This window comes from Rhopilema esculentum, chromosome 18 (genome assembly GCF_057945365.1).
Source record: "Rhopilema esculentum isolate cy_ngs chromosome 18, ASM5794536v1, whole genome shotgun sequence".
In the NCBI taxonomy this organism is placed as follows: domain Eukaryota; kingdom Metazoa; phylum Cnidaria; class Scyphozoa; order Rhizostomeae; family Rhizostomatidae; genus Rhopilema; species Rhopilema esculentum.
In genome coordinates, this window is record NC_142832.1 from 2,305,344 (window position 1) to 2,332,900 (window position 27,557).

The following is a 27,557-nucleotide window of genomic DNA, read 5'->3' on the forward strand; positions in this document are numbered from 1 at the left end:
AACACGCTTATCATTTGAAAGCAATGACAGTTGTAACGTCAAGAGATGAGGACGCTGACAGAAACAGGGACATTGGCATTCATTGACATTTCAATAACGTTGAGACAAAATTTTCATACAATCTTTATTACGTGTTTTGGGGGTAAAGAAAACTATGTTCTTGTTGGGGATACGAGCTGAAACGGCTATTGTCTTTCCTTTTGTTTGTCGCTGTCGTTCAAACTTAATCACACTTTTCTTGTTATTTTTTATTTGACAAATTTTTCATTCTGTATTAAACGCCGTCCTCTGTTATACGCCGTCCTCTATTTATCACCGCATACAAAAGTTAGATTTTGTAATAAACACCGCAGCGTTCTTTAAAGGTAATACGGTATCCCCAAATTATTACAAAATTTACCCAGGTGTGTAAAATCTTCAGTAATTCGATGGGATTCATGAAGAGAGGTCAAACCATTGCCGAATGCTTTCTCAAACTGCGAGGTCAAGCGTTCCTCGACCCAGTTTCAGATTATCTCAGCAATGTCCACTTTCATCTTGATCCTAGGAAACCTTTGAACAGCAATTAATTCAATACCATGTACACTCATTTCTTATCAGAAGCTAAGTACGGGATTTGCACTCAGTTTCTGTTGATTTCAGTACTAAAAGTTTCTTAATCGTACTTAAAGTTGCTTCAATCGAGGGGCAAATCACACTATCAAAAGCTCGTACACCTTCGGTAGAAATCCTATTGTTTTGACAGAACATCTGTAAAAATCCTTGTGTTTTCTTGTTCGCTTTTTGCAAGATTGAAATGACCCTCGACCAGGCACCGCGGAGCGTTGAGAAAAGTGGGGGTCTAAAAAAGTGGGGGGGGGGGGCTAAAACAGCATAAAAAGAGGCTTTACTGGAAGTTTATTACTTAATACGTGGCATTTTTTTAAAAGTGGGGGCTACTCCCAGCCCCCTGCTCCGCAGTGCCTTTCGACTGAATACAAATGCTGAGTAGCTACTTTTAAGAACCGCAAAAACGTAACACGAGATAACATAAAATGAGTTAACACAAAAAGAGTACCTAATAAGTCATTAGAGGTTTTTCTTTCTATTTATATATGTCCATTCAACAGGAAAAAGATGCCTTTGGGAAGAAACAATCTTCAAAAGAGGGGTTTTCGAGCAGATTACTTAAAGACTGAGGCTGACCAGTTCAATGGTTTTTCAATCTTCTGATCGACTAAGGGCTCAGCATTATGTTTAAGTAACCGTCTACCAAAAAAACCTTAAAATGCAATAATAAACACTAGTAATAACATATCAAGTTGCTTTGATGAGATTCTAGCGCATATTTCAAAAAGGTTCTATCAAACTATTCCATGTGTGATACTCGGGGGCTCTATGAGATTTCCGTGAAGTTTTTGGTCTGTGACGCAGGCTAGAAGTACCGTGTAATGGCAAAAATGGGGTGAGGGTGGCAACCATCCCCCCTGTAGCCGTCGCTCAAAGAATAAACATGATATAACGGTAGCGACATTGGTGTTTTTAAACAAGCCATCAGAATTTTCCACTTAATGAAAGGAATGAATTTTCTGACCTTGTTTATTAAAACAACAAATATTTAAGTTTAATCTTAAAACAGTAAAATGAATAAATAGTCTTAAGTTTACTTCTACACATTTCGTATTTTTACATCGATATAAAAACGAGATTATTATGCATGGACATCGTGGTTCTGTTCCTCTTCAATAACAGACAGTCTACGGCTACTGTATTTGAAGATCTGCCTTTGATCTCCAAAGGAGTGTAGGGCGCTCTCTATTGCCGACTTGCTGAATGAGAATAAGTCTACCTCAGTTATTGTTTTCATGGTTGTCGAGCATAATTTGTCTGACAAAATCTCGCTTTCTCCGAAAACGCTATCCGCTTCATATGTCTTTCTTTTCTCAGTTTGTTCTTCACCTTGTACGTTATCGTCAGAAATGCTTTCAACCTTAAAGCAACAGGTACAGATTAGTAACAGACCTCATAATAATAATAATAATAATAATATATATCGCCAAATCTCCGTTTCGGAGCAGTTACTATACCACAAACACAGAATTGCCAGGAAAAACGTCATGTGCAGTATAGTACCACAGGCTAATTTTCACTTAAGTTTGAAAAAGTTCAACCAATCTCTCTTTTCTATCAGGCCTTTTGCTTTGCTTTTTAGAATTTGTTCCATTCCTGGAAGGTGTCTTTTGAATTTCGCATTGCCATAAATGTTCTAAGTTTTCTTCATGCAATCCACACCTTCTCTGCAACATACATTATCATACTTTTCTGCGAACCGTAATCTTAAACTAGCTAATCATATTTTGTGAATTGCACACGAAGTTAATTATGACGTCTTTAAGGTTTTTGCCAGCCAACAGCTTTCAAGAAAATCTTTGCATGATTTCTCAAGCCCAATCTTCAGTTAGAAAAAAATCAGCGAAATGCGAAAAAGTTCGCGCGAAATACGTCTTAGGCATGCGCAGTGATCTTTTGTTGGGATTTCTCGCGAAGAATTTCTCTGCGAAAAAAAGTTAAAATGAGTTTAACTTTTTTCGCTTTTCACTTGCGAAATCCTTCAACAGACAATCATATTCCGTATTCCTTTGTCACGCTTCCAAACTTTACATCCCAATGTCGTGAGGTCAACAAAAGTATTTAAAGGCACTTGTCGCGTGACGTATTTCGCAGCGAAATTTCGCAAGACTTTCTCACTGGAGATTGGGCATTAGAACCCGTTTTCACTGTTAATGAAAAATTTAGACGCTAACGAACGTATCATTTGCAATCGTATTTTTCTACGGCAATAAAACGTGAGGGCTACAAAGTGGGTTACAAGGGGAGGGGGCCCTTAGGTTAAAATAATATTTTATAAGTGGTGTGTAAAAAGGAAGTTGTCAGTTGTCAGTTGTGAAAAAGAAGAAATTCTCAAGTGCGTTTTAATAAGCATTTGATTCAAAATATTTCATGCAATTCAAATCTGCATACATTACCTTTCCTCGTTTAATCAGATACAGACAGTGTTCAACATCACCTCTCTTCACGACGTATTCACCAGCGGAGAAATGCTGATACAGTGCTTTGCTGCACAGCAATCGAAGAAAAGCCGGACTGCAACCTTGAAACATAGGAACCTTTTCGAGCCTTTCGCCAACCAAAGAATGATAAAACTCTGCCCTCAAGCAGTATGGCAAATTGAGTAGATGCGAACTAATATCAACACCCCTGCAAAATACATAGACATGGGTTGCCTCAATAAAGAACAGTCTCATTGAAGCTGATTATTCATTATTAGTAAGCAGCCATAAACAGGCAACCAGGGCTGGGTTAGTACAAATGTTGAGCATCTTGGGGCCTCGTCGAAGAAGCTTTGAACACAAAAAAACGTCGCTCTTGACATATGCTTTCAATATAAACTTGATTTGCTTCAAATCAAACATGCTTATGTTTTTTCTTGCATTCTGGATTTGTGTACAGTAAGTAAGCTTTCTTGATGCAAGAGAATTCGAAGCTTTCTTTTTAAAGATTGTAAAGGAGACCCGACTTTATCCTAGTTCTTTTACTAAGAAGAGGTTGTGCCTGTTTTCCCGTGTGTCAATCGTTGAGTAACTCGTAAGAAGCTTTGAGAGCAGAAGCTCGAGATGTTTTAGAAAACTACAAAGATGGCTGCGAAAAAACAAACATTTTACAACATATTGGCTAGAAGCTTTTTCGTCTGACACTCCTAGAACATAAAACGTCAGAATAAGAGTCCGAAAGAACACGATGAAAATTATATACCCAGTTGTGGATCAGAATAGGTCAATCAGAAAAACGCAAGCACAATCGACAGGTATAGTTGACCAATCAGTGCCGCGTGCCTAAAGAAAAGTTACCACTGGAATCCAAGAGGAAAGACGAACTCCTTCTCTCTACACAATGGCGGCTTTTTCGTTTGTATTATGTAGATCGATTCCAAAACTGCTAGATGGAAAGACGACCGGACTCTCTCAATTATCCGAAACATGTCGTCATTATAGAGTTTAGCACAATCTGGGCTGTCTAAAAGATGTTGACCAAAGAAACTATTTTTCTGCCAACCCTATATGCCCGTTCTAGATAGCTATTCCACTCTGAATCCTCTAAAAGAAAATTCCTTCAGAATCAGATCTTCAACCCTAGATCCCCATCTCTAGATTCCCACCACTTGCTGATAGAGAAGCACTAAAAGTGAAAAAACAATCTTAAATTAAATCTGTGACACTACCTCGTTGTTTTCCATGAATATCTGAAGAAATCTAGAACCCTTTTTTGCAATGCCAGCGAAATTTTTTGCTCCGTCATTTGGGCCTAAAAGCAAATAAAACACATATTTCAAATGTTTTAAAGCTTAAGTAGAAGATGCTAATTGACAAAGCCAACAGATGTCAGGAGGTTCGGTTGCCCTCCTCCCCCATCATTTTCTAATGGCCGTTTGAGCTTATTTTGTCATTAAAATGGGGTACTAATAGTCACTTGTTGTTTCCATATTGTGCGTTTTAATCCCTCTCTAAAAATCTAAAAATTAGTTGTATCTTTGCCTTCCTGAAAAGACTTAAACTTGGATTTATGGGTACATGGTCAATTGATAAAGTTCTTACAATGCTCTTTTTGGTAAAGTAATCAAAATTTGAAAAAAATAACATAGAAAATTATGTACAAAACAAGTCAAAACTTACATTAGCCCACATCACAAGCAAGTTAACGCAGTTTAAAAAACTTCCTCATAATCAATTAGTCAATTAAAGAACCGTATCTTGAAAGTCTAAAGTAGGCTCAAATCCACAATCCACATTTTCCTTCTGATGGTTGAAGAAGAGAATATGAACAACTGAAAGGTACAGAATTTATAACCCAAAAAACGATGGTTAAGTTTCCCAGGCTAATGAAATACTACCCTGGGTACCAGACTCACTCTATATAAATTAGGAGTCTGGCACCCAAGGTAATGAAATACTTGACACCATGATCTTTTCTGCTTAATCCCAACGCCCAGGGGAGTGTATTCATATATTTTTAGGATAGTAGTGCTCAGGTTACTTTTTAGAGTCTAGAATTTGATCAAAATTTATTTTTTGGGTCGGTTGTAATTTTTGGGCTCATGAAATCAAGAAATTTTTTTTGGATCCCAAAATATGACAAAAGGTTTTAATGGCATATGACATGCATAAGTACTGCGAATCCAAAAATAACTCGATCAGAGCACGCGCGTTTGAAAGGAATTCGAAACTACTCTGTGCGCAATTCAATTGGTCAACCGCTGGGGTCACGTGGCTGTAAGCCACTTTACCTGTGTCGAGTGCCTTTAAAACATGGAGAAAAACCGCAAATCTTCTTGAGCATGGCGAGAACAATTACCTTTTTTGGGTCAAATTTTTTGGTTGATGTACTACAGTCTGAACACCCCTACCCTACATTTATTTGAATCCCCCCCCCCTCCCTTCTGGGTCCCAACGAATAACTAGCTGCTCCAATCAAGCCTCTAAATCTATTCTTTCGATTCAATCTATAGTTTTTACAACGTGCAGAAGAGACAGCTGCTAATTTTTCTTATTTCTACATTTGTCTATTACATAACCTCAATCGCTATACGTACAAATACTTAGTCTTATCCTTTGCAAAGCACTGATTCCTATCTTCCTTGAGACACAAATTTTTCCAATTCTCTGACTCTTTTCTGTAGCCTCTCCCATTCAATTCATTTCCCCTCTTTTCTCACATACCTTGACTTCACATGTTCACCCTACTCTCTCATCTGTCGCTCCGCTTTAAGTCCCCCCCTAAATTGTTTTCTTCACGTTTCTTCCTTTCAATCTCTGTTTTCACTCCATGTTATGGTAAGATTTCATGCTACCATAAAGGATGACTATCAAATTAATACCTTTACTGCATTTAACCTCTCTTCATAGCTAACTCTTTGAGCTTCAGTATCAGCCAGAGATGACGTCAGCTGGCCAAGAACAAAACCAAAAATACATTTTCCGGCAAGCATCACGAATGCCGCAAACACTAAAAGAGACAGGAAATTTGTGAAGCCAGTAAAGTTCTGTCATCTTTAGTAATTCAACTAAATGTTTCACAGTTACAACAGAAAAGGCATGTTAAAAACCAATGAGTGGTTTCTGACGAGTGAACTGCCCTTTTTTTATAAAAACCAATAAATTTAAGTTCAGGCTGACTATTCTTAATTTTTTCAAAAATCTGAGGCTGGATATTGTTCTTTATTTGTTTTTAAATTAATAGGTTGTAAGCAGTGCGATTGCTAGCCTTTTCGCTCCAGGGAGTTGTCCAGGGCTAAGTCACCCCAGGTGACTGAGACAGCCTTCATTTGCCTACAAGTTAGAAAATTCACCAAAAAATCATCCACACATGGCGAAAAATCCTCGTTATTAAGATGAAACGTGGCTTAAATTACATTTTACAGTAGCTCAGCCTCAGCTTGTTCTTAATTTGTTCTTAATTTTTTACCAATTTCGAGGCTCGTGTTCTTATAAAATCGTTCTTATAAAAAAGCTTATAAAATAAGAGTGTAATCAAATTATATTTTAGAAAGTGAATGAATGAATGAATGAATGAATGAATGAATGAGTGAATGAATGAATGAATGAATGAATGAATGAATGAATGAATAAATGAATGAATGAATGAATGAAGTCAGGCAACCGATGAATTGGATCTTAGACTAAATCGATCTTTATCAACAACTTAAATTATCTAAAATACAAAATGAAAGGTTCTTACACATCTCGATTTCATTAGTAGCATGAAAGTCTCCATAACCAGTTGACGTCATACTCGCCACTGCCCAGTATATACTATCCACGTACATTTCAAACGGATCGGAGAGTGTGTGGTCTATAATGCGATAACAAAACCATGTAATTTAAAAGGTTCGTGAACATACCCATTAGCTAAGAATTCAATGTCCTAAACAAGAGCGTTCAACTCTGATTCATTTCTCGAAAGCCGGTAGCAAAACAAAAAAGGGGAAAGAGGCTAACACGTGTCTGAGACCCATTAAGAGAAAAACATTTCCGGCTAGAGCAATGAAAATTAAAGAAGTTTTTCATAATAAATATTGGAATCATAAAGTACCAATACCCATTTAATCAAATGCATGGTTAAATTTCAGATTTATGATTTCGATAAAAAGAAAAAAAAGTAATTAGAAAGACATGGTTTGTTTTGCTTTTCTCTTGTAGCTTTCATTCTTTTTCAAACAACATTAGAAGTTCAATATTGAGCGCGTGTAATCAATCTGTCCAAAAATAAAATTTTGGGTTACCATTCCAACAATTTTGTCAATGGCTGTATGAGCAATAGTGTGCACTTCTCAGTTGTAAAAGAAGTTCTATTGCAGAAATTTTCAACTCACTTCTTTCACCGACCCAACTCTTTTTCTTACAGTGATGACCGATACATGCTAGCATATACCAAATGCATGCAAACAGGTGGACGGAAATTGCAACCTTGAAACCAATCTCGCTCAGTCGGATATTGAGAATACTAAAACAAGGGCAAAGAAAGTCTTAGTTTCACTAATTTATAAATAAAACACGGACAGATTAATACCCATGAAAGAAACATAAAACAAAATGAATTTTTTTCTTTGGGCAATATACAACGGACATCAAGTTATCACGGCAGTCACACTGTGAGATTTTAAACTCAGAGGAAGAAAGTCGATTGATCGGGTGAATTATTGGTACCCTTATGACGAAAAACCACTCTGCCGTCTCTGGGATTTTTCTGTGTACTTTTTAGCAATGAGGCAAAAAATTTCAAATGGTTCCTAACTAAAAGATGCAAACAATAACTCACTTTACGTTCAGTCTAGTTACCCATTCTTGGTAAAACAGGAATATTCTTCTTATGCGTATAATGCGAAAAAGACGAATGTATGACAGAATTTGCAGGCGATGGTCACTTTCAAAGGCAAATCCCAGCAAGTCAACTGGCAAATTTGAGATGAGATCCATTTTGAAATCTCCTTTGACATAATGATTCCAGATTTGATCGAAATCATCCACTACCTCTTCATTTGCTAACGTGTAAGGTATGTGGAAATTGAGGTACATCTGCAAAGACAAATTCGTGTTACATGCGGTCGACAGGAAATTGTAAAGCATCAAAAACTAAAATTAAAGAAGCGGATCGTACTTGCTCGTGTAGACCATGCAGATCATATATTTCTAATATTGGTTAGTGTTAATTAGCTGTTAATAAGCTGTTTATTAGTGTAAACCAGCATTAAATAAAAAGGATACAGAACCAATATTATTCATCTTTGGACCGTACAAATGGTCTAGCAAATTGTGTAAGTAGTAATTTCTTATTTTTGAATTATCAGACAATACATTTCTTCAATGTTTCCATTGTATGTTATGCACCATATAAAAATCAAGAATGAAGACAATTAAGAGTTAATTGAAGTAGGAGATGGCATTGTACATCTATGGGCTTTGTGTCTGAATAAGCATCTAATGCATTACTGAAATCATATAGTCTTTTTTAACATACGAATTAGGGGGGGGGGGGGGGGCATTGACCCTCTAACCCCAGTGACTGTCCATTGCTGTAAACAATAACCTATTGTCCTCCTCTTTCTATAAAGAAAGGTTTGCCCTCGTAGCTAATTTACCTTCGAATAGGTATGTGAATTCCTTATAAAAATTGAAGTATTCGTACTAAGTGGAACACGCATCGTTGGTGGGTGTTTGTCGTCATACGGTCTGCCTCATAAAGAATTACGAATGCTTTATAGCATCAGTTTCGCAGTATGTCAGTATTATACGAAGCAATCTGATTTGATGAAGAAAACCTATATAACCTCCCGTATATAAAAAATTAATTTTGGAGAGTGCATCTTGTAGCGTCCGGCATTCTACAGGCTGACCAGATATTGACTGGCCCTCATTAACCGTAACAAAATAATTTAACAGAATGGTACGTTGGGAAAAGGTTGTTGCTTTCAGGCTTCATAAACTGAGCCTTCACTACAAACTTTCGCTGAAAGATAAAACTTACCTCGAATATAAAGGAGACCTCCAATAGATAGATTAAACAAAGAATTCCTGTGGAGTGGTGTTGGTAAGCGGCCTAAAACACAAGCAGTATAGAACATACAATCGTTCCATGATAAGATTTTCCTACATTACTATGTTCAGTCGAAAACCAGGCGCTAATATAGTCCAGTACTGTATGGTCCTACAAGACCCTTACCTAGGCTGCAATAGAGCTCTCTTCTTTGAGAAAAATGTGCTTTTGATACGTAGGTACTTGTTAGAATTGAGCATTCAGCTCATCACTTCTTTTTTTTAACAAGTAAAATCTAAAGTGAAGGATTTCACTTTCAATATTCTTTCAGTTTGAAAAAGGCTTTCTTTTTAAAAAAGGATGTATGGCCAAGTGATAAATGTGACTGACTGCATTGTTGATGGTGGTGAGGTTGGACGTAGTTTTTTCCAATGATTTGGAAACTGGCCTCATGTTTACCCAATGAAGAAATGGGCGCCAGTGGCAAAATATGATGGGGGCTCTTTAGGGGTGGCCACGCCCAAACAATTTTGCACCCAACATAAGATAGTCTCAGACTTAAAAAACTCACTTTCAAAATATCTGAAATTTGCGTCGCTTATAAAAGTAAATTCACAAAGTGAATTGAAATAACACCTGGGGCCTCCTTAATGCCTAGAGCGCTGGCAAAGGCGGCGACGAAAGAAACTTGCCACAGTACTTCGTAATGTTGAATTCTTACGTGCTAAAATGAACTGTTACTTTCCCTTTGCACTAAGCGTGCAAGATTGACTAAATTCTCAAGTTTAGCATGATTAGTAATCAAATAAAGCATATAATCGTATCATACCACCAGAATAAAAATGATTAATCAGCGGGAGGAAATCACTGGTTTCTATTGTCCGCAAACTCTGCACGCACCACTCTTTCTACACAAATCTTCTACAATCAAAAGTCATCAAAAATCACCATCGCTTATAGCATTACAAATACTTTACCACGTATGTGATCACAAGGTAGGACAAAAATATCCCAATGCAGTTGACTCTCTCCAAATAGTACTTTAGCGGGTTGTTCGGAGAAAGAACAAATCGACTCCATTTACGCAATTTCTCAAACAGAGAATTCTTGCCACTTTCATTTCTCTCTCTGGCTTGTGGTCCAGTCTTTTTGCCTTTCAGTGTTACTTTGTCATCTTTTATGAATATGCTAATCTGAAAGAGAAAATTAACAAATGAAAATACATTGAAAAATGAAGAGCATAGAATTAAAATAAAAGCTATAAACAAAATGATTGCTTTCTTAACAGGGCCAAGGCCACCAGGGGGCCAGAAGGATCATAGCCCCCAGTTGGGAAGCAAATAGTTTAAAAGCTGCCATGCAGCCTTGGACTCTCACTATCGTTATCCTTACCAGACTACCCGAGTTTAAAGTTCCCGACTACCCGAATACCCACCCACACCCCCCCATTTTAATGCCATTAATGCCAAAGCTTTTGAGAATACCTTTATCAAAGAGGTTTCATCCAAATTTAGATTAAAAATAAAGCGAATTTTATAACTGAATGTAAAAAATAGATGAAACTGCACGCATCTAAAGAGGTGTTTCAGGGGGTATGTATCAGTCATAAGGAAATATACTGTACATTGCAAGGTTGTTAGCCGTTGAATAGTTCGCCAAGTCTAGTTTACTATGGAAAAAGATTATTGGAAATCCCTTAATTATCGGGAAAGCTGAGACAAAGCTTTCCCTGTCCAAAGATAGCTTTTACAAACATATGTCCACCTTTATTCACTTCTACCAAATTTCATGCTTTGTCGCAAAGTGGTTAATAAATGTATATTCTGGCTTAAAATTACTCTTAACATAACAATCTTATCGTGGAAGCTTTTTCTTGAGATGCACGATCTAATTGCATCAAAAAGCCAATTTACCTTTTTGTCTTCGGATGTTTCTTCAATTTTGCGGATTTCAAAGTCGAAGATACCTTGCTTCTTTTTCTTATCTAGCATATCTTTCATTTCTTGCGCTGCCAATGATATTTGACTTTTGATTTGTGGGAAGCTTTGCAAGTGTGCATCTAAGTCACATTTGCTAAGAACAAACAGATCTGTGTTCGTGCGGGATCTGAAAACATCGTCATTCTTTCATTATTTCGAAACGCAAAAAACTATTTCACTATTTATTACAAAATAATTTATGTGTGGGTGAGGGTGCTGCGTGACTGTATGAAGTTTGATATTTTTTGTGCAGCGGCAACCTAATATTCATAATGATAATTTCAATGTAATTAAAATTTTAGTTCACGGGGAACTCATGATTTTTCTCGGAATCTAAACTTGACTCGTAGATTCGTTATCTATGAGTGTAAGTGCGAGTGTGATTTTAGCAACATAGAACGTACCATCAACAGTTTTGGAGGAAGGAATTGAATAGAATGCTCCCTCTCACAAAAGAAGCAAAACCCTCGCCCCGCGGAAATAATCACCTCGGTCTTGCAGATCTAAACCAGCAACTAAAATATGCGATCCTGCTATGATGCAGCATTTAATAGAAAGCCCAGATTGTGCCAAAAATTACAATCGGGACATGTTTCACATAACTGGCAGAGCCCGGTTACTGTTCCATCTAGCAATTTCAGAATCAATGTACCCTAAAATTAAAAACACCGCTATTTTGTGGACAAAATGAGCTCGTTTTCATCCTTGGACTCTATTGGTGATATTTCCAATAAGCAAGCGGCACTGATTAGGCAGCCACATCTGCCGTGTGCTCAGGTTTCCGATAGGCCTATTTTCCATCCATAACTGGGTATATAAATTTTGTAAATTGTAAACTCTGTAGAGTGCCAGATAAAAAGCTTTAATTTGTTGTAAATTGTTTCCTTTTTTCAAAGCCATTATTATCGTAATGTATTCTGCAAATACTGGAGCAAGTCATTGTTATCGAGGAACTTTAGACAAGAACCATATATCTTTGAGAAAGGAGATAAATGACAACGCAAGAGTACAACTAAAAATCATCGAGAGAGACATAGTGAAATACCTTATTGAAAAGTTCACTTGGGCATTGCACACAACACCAACGTCACCAAAGAAGTCGCCTGTGCCGATCTGTTTCAAGACAACAGGCTCCTCGTCGTCTGTTACGACCTCTGCACCCCCAAAGCGGATAAAAGTTATCTAGTCAAAGAATTTTGATGTTGAAGGAGGAGTTCAAGAATTCAACAAAGTTAATTGAACTTTGTCAAAACAAAATCGTAAAAAGTGTAAACGAAAGATTAGGATCACTAAGGTCAAGGTTAGTTTGCTGACTTCTGCTGTTTTTTTGTACGACGAAACTGTTTGCAAAATTGAAAATAATAATTTGCTTTAAACGCCTAAGATTGTCCCTTCTGAGATAAAGCCGAATTAAGACGAATCGATTTTGACACTGCTACGTCACGTCACTATGAATACCATGATCACGTTTGCCATGAATTTGTTACTTGCTCGATAATAACCATTAAACGTGCAAAAACAACCACTGCATCTTAACCTATAAAGTTTACTTAGTTGGAAAAAACGACTTAACGGCGTCGATATTTACAACACAGCAACTGCACCCCTAGGTGTCTATTTCATTGCTGTTTTACATTTATCAATTTTTGCCCTACATTGCCTGTTGAAGAGACAAGAAGAACAGGTGATATTTCAATGGAAGCTAAAGAATTAAGAAAATATAACAACGAGGGAGTAAAGATGCTTGATATCGTACCTCTTGCCACAAATCTCCTTTTCTGACAATGTATTCACCCTTTAAAACGTAGAAGGGCCTAATATGCCTTGATAGTAGCTTGATAAAACCAAGTTCAGTATTCTTAAAAAATGGAACCTGAAGAGGTAAAAATTTGAGAATCTCTTATCGAAATACTGAAAGTAACTTCGCAATAGTGGAAAGAGAAAAGTTATAATAGAAGTGAAGGCACTGGTAAAAGCAACAAGGGTGGGATTGCAATTCATTCTCTTAAATATTTTATGTGAACAGTTTTTTTGCGGTACAGAATTTGAAAATGGCTTTGAAAAAAGCAAACATTTTACAACATACTTAAAGCTTTTTCGTCTGACACTCCTCAGAGCATAAAACGTCAGAATAGGTTCCGAAAAACATGTTTGAAAAATATATACCCAGTTGTGGATCGAAATAGGCCAATCAGAAAAACGCAAGCACAAGACCGGTATAGTTGACCAATCAGTGCCGCGAGCCTAAAGAAAAATTACCAATGGAGTCCAAGAGAGAAAACGAACTCCTTTTGTCTACACAAAAGGAGTTCGTTTTCTCTCTTGGACTCCATTGGTAATTTTTCTTTAGGCTCGCGGCACTGATTGGTCAACTATACCGGTCTTGTGCTTGCGTTTTTCTGATTGGCCTATTTCGATCCACAACTGGGTATATATTTTTCAAACATGTTTTTCGGAACCTATTCTGACGTTTTATGCTCTGAGGAGTGTCAGACGAAAAAGCTTTAAGTATGTTGTAAAATGTTTGCTTTTTTCAAAGCCATTTTTAAATATTTTATATAAAATGGTTCCCTTCCTCGCCTGTGCTTCGAGGTGATCTCGCAAGATGCGAAATGCTTGCCAAAAGTACTATGTTCATTTCAACTCTTAGGTAATGGATAAGCTGCTTCCTTTCTTTTAAGAAATGTTGGAACTGCCATTACATTTTCAAACTTTAGACCTCTAGTGTATTTCTATGGAGAATAATACTAAATTGTTTTGAAGGGAGGATGGGAAATAGCTACAATGCCTGCCAAAAGTACTTTGAACACCCAGCAATTCACGCTACATTTGATATCTTTCATTCCTTTCATGAAAAAAATTACTACTTCCGCCCCCTTCCCCCTAAAACAATGTTGATGATTTAGAGAAATATTTATTTTAGGAAGCAAAGGAAAGTGCTTCCTAAAATCCTAACCCGTTTGATAGTAAACCAACATTGTTCTGTAGGGGAGAGGGGGATGAATGATTTTGAATTTTAAAATTGACGTCAGTGTTCCAAGACTTTTGGCAGGCATTGTAGTATGATTGAAAATTATGCTGCTAATGTTCCAAGACTTTTGGCGGACAATGTAAGTTGTACTTTTTCCACGGGTTAGTGACCACAACTGAAATGATTACAGTTACACGATGCCATAGTAGCTGGTTGCGTTCATGGCACACTTCTTCGGAGGAGAATATTAAAATTCTACTGCACATTCCACTTGTTGAAACTCATGGATCAGAGGCACAGTCACTCCGAAACCTCCCTTCCAATTATGCGATAACCTGGAAAATATCATTAGTAAAACAAGTCGGAGAGTGGTAGGAAGCTCTAGACACAAACAACCTACCGATTGGAGCATAGACTGGTAGAGCGAGATGCATATGTTTCCCTGCATTGCCGTTGGCAGTCCTTGAAACGGATTTTTAGAATCAACACCTTTTGTTCTTTTCCAAACATACTCGTAGTGTCTGAAGAATAATGAATGCGAAAAGTTAAAACAAATGAAGACGTTTCATCTGAATTACCGTGAATAAACAACAAATGGGCTAGCCTTTATATATCTAATTATATCTGTTCTCATGATCCTAATGTTGTTAAAAAGATAAGTAGATATTAAGTAAAGAACAACTTTGCTAACGTATCGCTATAAGCTTCTTAAGAATATGATCCTATTTCTGAAGAAGGTTAAAGCCTCACGCAAACCAAGTTGTTTATTGCTGAAAATCCGTTTACATTTTTTAAAACATTTGGCACTATGCACATCTTAATACAAATATTTATACATATACATTATATATATCTATACACATAAATGATCTCAAATCAAGTTACATAAATAAATATTGTGGACTGTTTCACATTCTTACACACATCAAATGTTTTTTTTCACAAAAATAAGTAGTGCTAAGAACGAAAATGCTGTAGAGCGACAACGAAAAAGTAAAATTGATTAATTTTCTTCTGGTACGTGTTTCGTCCCTCTCAATGGGGAATCATCAGCCCATTTGATGACATCGACAAGAGTTGCATATACATTCCCAGATGTCCCGAAAAAACTTACTTCATGATTCGATCAGCTAAGGATGGCTTTACATTTTCACTCTAGAAAACAACAAAACAAATATATTCACACACAAGTCATTACGCACAAAAGGCAAATATATCGATCGCCTACTTTTAGAATAAGCAAGTCTTCCCACATAACATTCTGCTTAATGGCAAAAGAAAGGCAAAAGAGTAGATTCTTATTTACAAAATTAAAGTTTCTTATGCCGAAACAAGTTATGTATACGCAATTATAACAAGACGAAATGAAAGAGAACACAATATCTCCTAAATGACCTTACAACTGCATATTTGACAATTCACTGAATAGTCCCATCTTATTACCTTCAAAAACAGTTTGATGGCCTCGAGCTGGTCTTGGTACCCTGCCCGCAGTGCATCGGCGTTTGACATCGAGGCTGCAACGCTTGCAAGAATATAGCCAAAGTAAACAACGCCGAATACCATGCATACGCAACTGAGTGCCATCTACAATAAACCATTTCAGCAAGATGTTACAGGGCAGAAATCATGGGGATTAAAAGTACAAGCGGTAGTACGTTCAAATGAATACATTTGACTGTCTTAGACTTTTGGTCATTTCAATTCGAAAACAATTGCTGCACCAGTCCAATTTATAAATCATAGTTAATTTGTATTTGCTTTCACAATTACTCCTGTTTTTGTTGAATTATGCTAGAATAAATTTTCGATCGGACGCTGTCTTTTTCTGTTTTCCTATGTATGATTTTTGTCAATATGTATGATTTTCAGCTCTTCATTTTCTCGACTAATGGAACTTCAAGTTAAGTCCAAAAAGATAAGCAGGTACAAAAAATTCTTGAAAATGAGGAGGAAATGGTATGGAAAAATGCTTTGCTGTTGGATTAAATGACAGCTGTAAAGAAAAGCATTTTATCGATGTTCTATGTTTTATTAAAGCCTTACCTCTGATGTCACATAGGCGTGGATATCTCCGTACCCAACGGAACACAGTGTGCTCACTGCCCAGTAAAAACTGACAAGGTACTGATAGGCGACTTGCTCATGTTCTAAATAAAAGCGGAGTGTCAATACGATACGACGGAGGTTTTAGCAAAGAAAAAATGAAAAATCATGTCAATATTAGTGTTAAGAAAAACAAATTAATAATTTACTTTCACTTTATTTTATATATAAATGATCTCTGATATTGAGATTATAAAATAATACTTGAAAATGGATAAGAGTTTAGTACATTACTTTTGATATAAAAGCAAAATATCTCCAACATGGTGTGATATTTGGAAATAATTACAGTAAAAAAAAGATACGAATTGTCGTCATCAACATTATTGCAGCTTAATTGGGAAATTTTTGGAAAATTCTTGACATACGGATTTCTACTTTCTCCATCCTTCCAGCCCATGACTCATTGCCGCATCTGAAATGCATATGATGGAAGTCGAGAGGTGTGCTACTAATTCCTGGGTCTACGACCGTTTTATTTTCATGCTCAGAGTAGCTGTGTTGATGTGAACGAATCTCAGGGCAGGCAACGTAGAACCAAGCGCAGGCGAAAAAGTGAGTCGACAAACACAGATAGCTGCTTAACCCGAGATGGCTGAAATCAAAGAGCATTAGGTGAAAATGACAAGCTTTCAGTAAAAATAACATTAAATGAAACATTTAGCAGCAAGGTTAGATGTATTCATCGTAGATGTGTTACTTAACTCTGAAATATTCGATGGAAATTTTTTTGGCACTTTCAAGAGAAATCGTATTCTAGAGTTCAACATAAAGAAATCTCATATAGTTGTACTGATGGCCTTAGGCGAATCTTGCACGATTAAATAAAAAAAACACATATAGGAAACAGTGCATCCGTAAAATAGTTGGAGATGGAATGGAAGGGATGAAAATGAATATTCAATTACAAGATGGGATACAATCCGAATGAGATACAATACCATACAATATACCATACAAAGAAAATAAATTACGCTAGGCTTCAAATAGTGATACTTACGTCTTTGAATGGAACACATTACTATTCCGGTAAAACAAGAGTAGTAAAATGCAAAAGAACAGGGAGCAGAACAATAGATCTTATCATGGCTCCTATCTTAACATGATGTAGTGTACCTACTGGAAAAATCGGTCATTTTCTCAATTTTCATCATGAAAAAGTACCAAACGTCGCGGGATATTCAAGCCAAGTATATAGAATGAAAATTCTCTGAGCAATAAGAATTCAAAAAAGGAATTAAAAAGGCCAAAGAAGCTAAAACAGAATAAATTAGCTAATATGAAGCGCATCGAGTGGTACATAGATGACAATTACCTAATCATTGTAGGAATTTTTCCAATCGACGACTGAAAAAAAGAGAAGAACTGCATCTAGAAAGAAACAAAAGAATCAAAGGTGACTGGCAAAAAGATAGAGCTAGTAAACAAAAATGAAGTCAGTCAAAAATGAAGCCCTGTATGCCGGAGGGGGAGGGGGGGCATCGACAGCTGATTTGATTCATATAGTTTCTCATAAAAAATGAAGTGCTCTTGCTCAATACTGTTGCAAAATGCTCCACTTATACCATTTTTAACGCATACCTCTGATTCCATTAATCGCATGTTCCAATAGTAAACTATTCTCAAAGATTATCAGTTTTTCTTCTATGATTAAATAAATCTGGACAAAATATCCTGTCAAAGGCAAAAAAGAAGTTTAAACTCTTGTAGTTGAAATAAAGGATTTTAGAATTACACAATCGGTGGTGAACATTTGGTTGCTATTGGTTGGATTATAGTTTCTACCAGAAATAAAATCAAGCCTAATAACAAGCTTTTTTCAAAAACCAATCAAGCCAGATACCAAAGAGCAGAATAAATGGTGATTGCACCTACAGATAGGGCATTGAAAGAAAAAGAATAATTTTCAAACCCTGTATGGCTGAAAGGATTGAATTGTTGGGGCAACCATTGTTCTAGATAGGATAGAATTATATTGAAGGGGTTCATGGATAGAATTGTTGGAGGATCACGGCACCCAAAATTATTAATAGCTACGGCCCTGGTCAAACCTATACTTAAATTCTTGCCAAAAGATTCTTCCTCCCTTTCCATGTCCTCTATGTTGATTATCAAATTTTTATTCACATTGACTGCGGCAAAGTTTGGCACATTATAATGCATTATCATAAAACATTCAACACTATTTGTGGAAAGGGGCCTGGGTGCATTGTTTAGGGAAGTTTTTCAAGTGTTTTTGGAAGGATTGTTAACTTCATGGTTGTTCTAGAGAAGCCTTTGAAGTTTTAGTCTTTTTGCCAGAAATGGAACAAAATTTTATGGACACTGGCTTATACCTAACAGCTGTTTTAAAGTTGGTAGCTAGCGTATGGATAACAATGTAGAACTGTGCTGAAGACAAAGGGAAGTTTTTGATACTTACTATTTTGATCAAGTGAAGGAGCCTGTTGAGCTTACCGAAATGCTCTGTTCCTAAAAGATGAATTCTGTTTCAGGTGAAAGAAAGAAACAGCCCGCAGGCGCACATGCTTATTAGGAAAATAATAAAGCAAGTTATGTTTTGATAAAACCTGCTTGGAATGTTAGACTAGTAACAAATTTAGGCAAAAATCTGCATGATTGATGCTAAACTTTTAAAGCCATTGCTTTTGTATATTTGAAAAATTATTCCACACGAATACCAACAATATCTGGATGTAAATATATCAGGCCAAAAAGTCAATCAATCAATCAATCAATCAATCAATCAATCAATCAATCAATCAATCAATCAATCAATCAATCAATCAATCAATCAATCAATCAATCAATCAATCAATCAATCAATCAATCAATCAATCAATCAATCAATCAATCAATCAATCAATCAATCAATCAATCAATCAATCAATCAATCAATCAATCAATCAAGAGAGGGCCAGTCAAGGATCCGGACGCACACAAGGTCCTAGAAAGAGTGTTCGACCCCCCTATTTAAACTGCTCAGATAATGAAATTATACATTGTATGGCAACAAGGTATACTAATAAGACTTTCTAATTTTCAAATGGGCCAAGCAAGAGCAAATGCTAGTTACCTCCATGAGTGTGAAAGAAAGCTTCAAAGGGAATCAATGGCAAGATATCCAGTAAAAAGTTCGACTTCAAGTACTTTCCAGCTGTTTTGATCGGGCAACTAACAAGTATGCCCTTCTTGTTGTAATATGCAACGTGCATTTTCAGGTAGCTGCGAAAAATTAAGCAAACACATTGTATTTGCGAAAGCATAGATCATTGTCGCATCACAGTATTATGGCATGTTTCCATTTACTGGTCACTAGGGGAATGCAGCAAAGGCAAGGCCGTCTAGATCAGTGGAAACTGGGTTTTTGAAATAATCCCTTTAAATCAGCGTTTTGGCCTATTTTTAACTACTTTAACACAGGGAAAATGGAATCAAGTCAAAAAGACATAAAATAGAAATGAGAAAATTTGCAACAGATTTTGATCGAACTTTGGGTTTGCGAAGAAATGACATTTCAATATAGCAATGAAACTCCAGCTATATATCAATCGCTGTTTCGCTTCGGCGAACAGCGTATATAAGAATTACGAAAATTAGCATTAAGCTCAAGCATGAATAAGTCAAATGGAAAATTATTTTCATGTTAAAACCAATACGACCTGCTAGATGAGCCCGATGAACCTACCAGTCTATGACGAAGAAGGCATCAAAACAGTAACATATTGCAATCATTGCTTTATCATCCGGTAAAAATGCTATCTGGATCCCGAGAAGAATGATGTACACATAAGATACAATGACAGATATAAAAATCCATGTCCGCAATTTTGATTGTTCCGGTGAAACTGTACGCCTGAAAAGGATAAGGAGCATTAAGAATTCGATATTTGTTCGAGATTTGTCTTGTAATTGTTTAACACACAGGCAGAGTCAGGAAAACATTACGGTCACATGGCCACTGATCGGAAGAAGGTCCACGAAAAACAATAGAAGCTGCTATGACACACCCAAGCCGCGCCCATTTTATATTGTTTTGTGAGGAAGGTTTACCTTCTTGGATGTTTTTTGTCTGGAGGAAGGTTAACAACTTTTCTGGACTCTGCACACAGGCTACCGGTATGTTCGATAGAAACATGACCAAATGGTCTGATGAAAGTTATAGAACGGTCGTTTTAGCTTGTTAAATGCATACATAGAGCAAAACATCTTTATCTACGCTTCGTGTCGACAAAGAAGTTGCCTTCAACCACACTCTGCAAAACCTTGTTTACATCTAAAGAGTCTCTTAGTATATTTGTTGACTTTGCTCGAGCGAGAATTATCAGAATATTTGGAATCTTAACTGTTTGTGCACAAGGAATTGAACAACAAGGACGGCACCAAACTGCCAAAAAGCTTTAAAACCTGACTATTTTTGTACAATTCGTGGTATTAAAATGACGATAAATTGCTCACTTCATCAAAAATTTAGCGAAGAACTTCAAGATTGGCTTCAATTCTGCATAGTACTGTTCTCTTTCCTGCTTGTCAAGCTCTGAAATCATTTGCTGTCTATATTCTGAGGTCATGCTGCAAGACAAATAATGGTCATTTTTACGTATTTGGTACATTTTCATTAGTTGATAAGTGTGGAATTCCCGGATACACACAGACAAACTATTCGATACCATCCAATAGCAAAATCAAAAAAGACTTCTAGGTTTATAACGGAAAATATAATCCTTAATATGAGAATATAAATACGAAACATTTTATAAAATTTTGCCTACTTATCTATTATAATTTCAGCACGATACATGGTCTAGTTATTGCTCATAATTGTTATCGAGGGTAACAAAATGGGGTAATACATTCAAGGCCTGACACATAAGCATTGCATCTTATAGCTTAAAATTTCAGTCTTCATTGCTAATTAACATGTTCACATCTAGCTTAAATTGATGATTATATGAGAAAAGTAACAGAATTGATTTGAAATAAACATGGAAAAAACACGTGAAAAGTGAAGCTTGCTCTGCTCATGGCTGCTCTCTATAAGCTCCGAGGAAGGGTGATGTTTTGTATAGCTATTTCAAAAAGACAAATGGATAGAAAAATATTTCTTATTCACTCTCGTTGCTTGCTACTAAACAACTCGTGAATATTGACAGATAACCTGAAAGAGAGTTAAAGAACTATAGCTTCAATTTTTGTTTTGCAAGGTAATTATTTGTTGGAAAATGATAGGATGAGAAATTTTATCAAAGTTTTCCTCAGTGATCGTATCATCCTGATAGCGAATAACATATCTCGCATCGACCAATAGCGAATAAGTCATAGCTAATAACATACCTCGTATCGAGCAACAGCCCATCAACTGTCAATCTTGTTGGCAAGGAAATCTTGCGTGCGCCTCCCTTATAAAGAGGATTAATGTGAATTGTTTTCCAATGTTTATCCTTTGATTCTAACTTGCTTTTATCATCGACCTTTTCAGTTTTCTTTTTGGCTGATCTCTTTGCCTCTTCGTGAGCAGTTGCTTGTATCTTTTTTAATACATCAATATTTTCACTTATGTTCTTCAATTGTCTGTAAAACAAAACCAAAGGAACTTGAATCCCAGGCCTAAGTGCAAATTACGAAACGAAAAGGTACTCACTGACATGACATAAACAGTTGCATAACATAAAAACCGTTTCTTATCATGCTTAACACGAAAAAACAGTAGAGAACAGGCTTATCATTTCACTGTTTTGATAAGGTCAAGAGTAGCAATGTTTTAAACAGGTGAAGCGCTATCTCGAGCAGCCGAAAGTTGAAACCTGAAGTAAACAGGCTCACTTTAACTTATCATCAGGTCAAGCTCGAAACGTTGTACCAAAATTCATTTCTTGTACAAAGTTGTTATTGCATTTTATCAAATTTTGTTCATTTTCGACATACAACACGCACACCTTTATTGATTATCACTTTAATTTAGCCTTGCTACTTTGCTAACAAACATCCCACCACCTACGCCTTTAGTAGTTCCACTAACTATTTCTATTTTAAATTAAAATTATTTACACAAATTAGAGTTGCACAAATATATTGTGCCTGATATTAAGAAAATTTGACCTGATATTATTTTAATATAATTACACTATGCGGTGAAGTGTAAATAGAATTAAAACTTGTAGAAGTAGATTTTTTAATTTGTATGATGGTATTAAAAAGGAATAATAAACGTCGTTACAATTTACTATTAAAAGGTGGAAGTTAATTCAATTTTCAAATTACTGAAACATAATAATAGTTCAATGGGAAACTTACTTTGCGATGATTGGAAAACTGGGCAATATATTGTCCAAATCAAATTTAGATATAGAAACGATTTCACAATAGGTTTTGGCACGCACATCTGCTGGGCTACTTTCCCCATATAGTAAGGCAATCTGCAATGCAAATGACAAACATTTGCTGTAATGCATGTATCTAATTCTTTTCAATGTTAACACAAGAAAAACTTTTTAAATCATTAACATTGCAATAACGTAATCTAGTTTTATTCTATTCCAGCTATCCTGTATCAAGTCATTGAAAATAACATCATTTACACTTTAAATGAAGACGTTTTAAATCTAATTTGTTAGACAGTATATCTATCCATATGGTAAATTTGAATCAACAGTCTTAGTATAATAACCTATTTTGAAACTATTAACAACATATTAACAACAATAATGGAAGAATGTCTGGTAGATAAAAAGAGCCTCATTACAAATAACAATAACAAACCTCGCCAAAATAGCCTCCAGGGCCAAAAGTTTCAACGACACAGCTTTTGTCAGATGAAAGTACTTCGGCCGTCCCTCTTCGAACGATATACATTTCACGACACATATCACCAATGTGAACAATCGTGTCCCCTGAAACATGTTGTGGAAAGTTAAAGACTTCATCTTTCATATCTTCCATGATTAACGATACAAACTTCTTCAAGATTCTTTTGCAAACACGATTTTGATAATAATTTCGTAATGAGTTCGGAAACATTAAAAGTGCAAAGGTAAAATATTGTTTGCATACGAACTATTTGAGTGTTAAAATATTCCAAGTATCTTTAAAACCTTTTATATTAAAATAATATACTCTCATAGCGCATACTTGTGGTAAAACTGACAGTACGCCATTTTGTAAACTTTCAACTTACAAGTAAGGGTCGGAAATACATTCGAATCTGAAAGAGAGCAGTTCAAATTATTCTCTTTTTTGCTAAAATTTTGAATAAGAACATCACCAACCTGGTTTAAAAAGGGTACTCTTTGCAGACAGAGCAACCATTTTTTGGAAACGTTTCTCGGTGTCTCTAAAGATTGGAACCTGGTACAAAAAAATTAATCCAAAATAGACGTTAGTAAACGTTTTTCTGAGCACCAAACAAAGTTACAACTGTGTAAAAATGCTAAGAAAATAAACAGCCTGATAGATTATCTTGCAAAAAATAATTTGTTACAATAAAAGGTGTATATGCAAAGATAAAGCAATTAATTGAGTATAAACAGCTTCTGTGTTTTTATTCTCATTTCAGTTTAAATTCTTTAAACACGGCTGTCCCATCAACATAGAGTGGCTGTTTTTCAGGAGGCCGTGACAAAAATTGCTAAATCTACATTTAAAAGTAGAAAGAGAGGGGCTAGCTTGACTCCCTCTTCTATTTCATTCCAGACTTTTGATCTGTACAAGGTGGAAAGTGTTCCATACAGAACCTAGGGGACGTGCTAGTTATGAAGGAGTCGTTTTTGATCGAGATCTCATATATTTCGAGTTATTGACGATTTAAGGCAGTAATGCATGAATAAGATAGAGCCACAAGAATGAGTCCACAAAATAAGGTTACATACGTCTTGAATGATTTCCTTCATTTCTTCATATGCAACATCTTGTTGCAAAGACAATGGCATATCACCCATCAAAGATGCTTGCCCAGGCATTGAGAGCCCCCTTCATAAAAACATATCTAAATGAAATGGTATTGATGTGGAAAAGAGACCCAAGAAGCGAATTTGAATTAGATATATTTAAGATCTTAGATTTTAGACTTTTTAGAAGGGGCTGAATTTAGATTTAAACAAGAGTTGAATAAAACGACAATCTATCTACCGTCATTGATGGCCTTCGCAACGACTTTGATGTGCATGTGCATTGTAAATTCCGGCTTATAAAACCGGCGAAAAGTGGGAGGCCAAAATGTGGAAGGGTTAATTAGGGGAATGGTTTGGTAACATGGTATTCTAGGGATGGCCAGAAACTGTTTATTCGTGGAAATGTCTTCAAGCTTCTTCGATCAATATCCCGTGTTCTAGTCTTTCCAAGTCTTGTAAATATCCAAATGGTAAAGAGATATGGACGAACTTTATGCTAATGGCAAATTTATTACAGAAAATTTATCACAATAGCTTACAAAATGGTATACTAAATGTCTTCTTTCTTTGCCTAAAAATGTTAACTTTGCTCTACAGAAAAATGGTAGGGGGGAAGGAGTACCACGGTTCCCGGTTTCGCAAGCCCAGAAATAAATAAGGCAACAACAAGAAACTACTTACTTATGCGTTCTCCATAACGTAGAAAGATAACTTTCGACATCCTTTATAACAACATTGGACACCTTCAAATCTTTCATGAATTTGGTCACAGCATAAACATGCTCAGTGAAACCAACTCTTAAAACAGAAAACGTGGATTCCATATCAAAGTACAGTTTAAGATCATATGTTTAGGTTAATGGGAATGTGCAAACACAATTTTCAGAGTTTTCTATGTGTTAGTGGTTCACTGCCGCGAACTTCATCTTGCTTAGAACTTCGTAGCAAATTATGAACTTGATATCAATCAAAGGCAGATCACTCACTAGAAATCAAATTATAATGTTATTATAATTTGAAATATTATAAATCAAATTTCAAGTTTGATCTCTGGTGAAAATGCTATTGCTTTGTCTAAAGAAACTCTATCAATAATTCCCTTTGGTGAAAAGTATGTACGTTTTGCAAGGGTGGATTCTCTCTCAGGATTCATGAACAGTTTCTTACTCGTTTTCAGGTTGCAAAGTGATTGGTTAACAACAATTGAATGCAATCAAAATAATTTGCGTATGAACAATTGAAATTCATCTAATTCAATACTCTGTACTAACTTTGGGGCACTCAAGTTATTCAACGTTGCTGCGATGCTGCAAAGGCAGTAGCCATAGAGCAGGAGCCCAATTACCAACACAAAAACAACGACAACTTCGTCTCCTTTTGAAACTGCACTAATGTCACCATAGCCTGATGACGTCATAGTAGCACAAGACCAGTACAAAGATGTTATGTAGTAGTTTACTGCGGACAAAGTTCCGTCAATTTGTGCCTTGTGTGCCCAGCTGTTTGTTGAGCATCTGTAAGTAAAAAGTAATAAACAAAGTTATAAATGCAATCAGTTCTAATATCGAGGCATTACCATAAAAAATGTTCACAGCCTCCTGACCTTCAAGGTGCTTTTATTTATTCGCACTGAAAAAGGAAACCTCTCACAACCTTCCTTACAGTTCTTTTATCTAGTGAAATAGAGATACATAAACTTGAAGGAATAAGCGTACATCCAGGGAAACCGGAGAGAGGAGTACGGGGGAGACAACTGCCCCACTTACACTTTGATAGAAGGGGCAAGGGAGCAAAGTGCCCTGAAACCCGCCCCCCCTTCCCACTTGGTCGCTCTGGCGTCTCTACGTACTCTATCAAAATTATTTGCAGGGGTAAGCATTTGCTTTTATAAAGAGAAGGACAATATCCTACTATTTTAAAAAATGGAAAATCACCGGGGCTAAAGGGGCAATCACCCCTCTAGTTAGTTAGTTGATTTAGGCACTGAATGTAGCTTGATTCAATTCTTGGTATCAAATTGAATAAGGGAATTAATATACAAAATATCGCCATAACAATTTTTCAATTTCCATTTCATTTAGAAATATCTATGCAAGTCTTAAAACGTATCGACTAGTATTATTGCCTAGTAAAACCCTGTTACTTTTGAAGAAATATGGGCTATATGTAATTACGTCCATTACAGCTTACCTTGAGCCAAAACACGCTTGCAGATACCAAACACAACTTGTCAAATGGGTTATTAGGAATATGTAAAATAGGAGCATGAAGGTCCTGATTTTCGAAATACTGTTTGTTATGTCCTTCTCCAAATCCGAGAAGTATTCTGGAATCTAGAAAAATGGACGGGGAAATATTTAAAATTTTTAAGTGATTATTCGTATTTCCTCAATGACGTCATCCAGTCTGAGCCTATAATGTCTACTTTAAAGAATTTTTTTATATATTCCTAGATCTGAACTATGCACTGTAAATAGAAGCTTCTCTACTTTGGGGGAAGAAACCAATGCTTTTCAAAGATACCTAGTGTAGCAAAGCATGATTGCAAGGCAATTATAAATGTTTTTGAGCGGGAAGGAGTTATAACAGTTTATACACAAACGTGTTTCTTTAACGCTGATGAGGTACCCATATAAAAAAAAACAATGAAATATAATGATTGCTAGTATCATGGTCGCATACGTACGTGATAGATTCTGATAAGGCGGTTTGATCTGAGAAATGTGGCGGCGTACCATCTTTCTCGCGACGATGTATAATAAAATGCAAATATCTCGATTGGAAGAACCGACATTACGTCAATCCAGAAACGAACAGTTTTCACACGCATTTTTTTAATTTCCTGAAGATCACTGACGAAACCTGTTTTGGTGAAAGAAAATTTCTAAATTTCAAAAAAATGTATGTAAAAATGTAGCTATTTAAAATATGTTAATTTTTGCAGCAATACTTATACTTTTGCCTATTCCTCTGGCAAATGTCTATGTCACAATTAATGCGATAAAATTTAGATAAACAGGAATGCGAATAGGATGAATATGGTCTTCACTTCTGAACATATTTTAAGCCTCATTCAAAGGCCTTAATGCGAAACAACTCATTTCAAATCTCCACCGCTAATTACCAAAATTACTTAAATTTTAAGCATCAAAAGATATAACAAGGGTTTGGGTAAACAATTTAAAAGCTGGTTTTTGTCGTTTTTTAAAACCCCTCCAACTTTTGTTATTATATAGTGAAATAGTCAGAAGGTAAACAACTGCTTGAGCTGCTATAAGAGCCCTAAAAGTTATCCGTGAGTTCAACTAGAAATTTTCGTTCTAAAGGATAGTAGAACTAACAAATCCGGATAGGAAGATCCAGGAAATCTCGTGTTGTACATGTCGAGGAGTTCTTATAGACTATATTAATGAATTACAGGTCGCCCATTGACAGAGAACGCTCTCCAGTCAATATGACATCCAGCAAAACATTTTTTTATCCGGATTCGTAATGTCCACCTTAAAAGACATTTTGAAATTAACAAGTAGAAGGTTATAGTACCCCATT

General features: G+C 36.0%; 1 protein-coding gene across 1 annotated transcript in view; it reads right to left on the minus strand.

The window, feature by feature from the left end:
• Positions 1 to 87: 87 nt before the first annotated feature.
• LOC135681073 (uncharacterized) overlaps positions 88 to 27,557 on the minus strand; it is a 37,731-nt gene continuing 10,261 nt past the window's right edge. Inside the window, exons 13-43 of the mRNA XM_065195360.2 lie at positions 26,695 to 26,870; positions 26,199 to 26,341; positions 25,280 to 25,522; positions 24,690 to 24,806; positions 23,988 to 24,087; positions 23,388 to 23,466; positions 22,882 to 23,012; positions 22,417 to 22,538; positions 21,457 to 21,693; positions 20,581 to 20,694; positions 19,811 to 19,978; positions 19,199 to 19,347; positions 18,545 to 18,594; positions 17,438 to 17,493; positions 16,491 to 16,717; positions 16,063 to 16,166; positions 15,460 to 15,603; positions 15,131 to 15,171; positions 14,417 to 14,537; positions 12,802 to 12,918; positions 12,091 to 12,227; positions 10,980 to 11,172; positions 10,044 to 10,259; positions 9,058 to 9,129; positions 7,852 to 8,108; positions 7,406 to 7,536; positions 6,772 to 6,885; positions 5,912 to 6,039; positions 4,259 to 4,341; positions 3,006 to 3,237; positions 88 to 1,969 (exon numbers count right to left, since the gene is read on the minus strand). Coding sequence (XP_065051432.2) covers positions 1,691 to 1,969; positions 3,006 to 3,237; positions 4,259 to 4,341; positions 5,912 to 6,039; positions 6,772 to 6,885; positions 7,406 to 7,536; positions 7,852 to 8,108; positions 9,058 to 9,129; positions 10,044 to 10,259; positions 10,980 to 11,172; positions 12,091 to 12,227; positions 12,802 to 12,918; positions 14,417 to 14,537; positions 15,131 to 15,171; positions 15,460 to 15,603; positions 16,063 to 16,166; positions 16,491 to 16,717; positions 17,438 to 17,493; positions 18,545 to 18,594; positions 19,199 to 19,347; positions 19,811 to 19,978; positions 20,581 to 20,694; positions 21,457 to 21,693; positions 22,417 to 22,538; positions 22,882 to 23,012; positions 23,388 to 23,466; positions 23,988 to 24,087; positions 24,690 to 24,806; positions 25,280 to 25,522; positions 26,199 to 26,341; positions 26,695 to 26,870 — 4,481 coding nt within the window. The 3' untranslated portion in view covers positions 88 to 1,690. The remainder of the gene's footprint in view (positions 1,970 to 3,005; positions 3,238 to 4,258; positions 4,342 to 5,911; positions 6,040 to 6,771; positions 6,886 to 7,405; positions 7,537 to 7,851; positions 8,109 to 9,057; positions 9,130 to 10,043; positions 10,260 to 10,979; positions 11,173 to 12,090; positions 12,228 to 12,801; positions 12,919 to 14,416; positions 14,538 to 15,130; positions 15,172 to 15,459; positions 15,604 to 16,062; positions 16,167 to 16,490; positions 16,718 to 17,437; positions 17,494 to 18,544; positions 18,595 to 19,198; positions 19,348 to 19,810; positions 19,979 to 20,580; positions 20,695 to 21,456; positions 21,694 to 22,416; positions 22,539 to 22,881; positions 23,013 to 23,387; positions 23,467 to 23,987; positions 24,088 to 24,689; positions 24,807 to 25,279; positions 25,523 to 26,198; positions 26,342 to 26,694; positions 26,871 to 27,557) is intronic.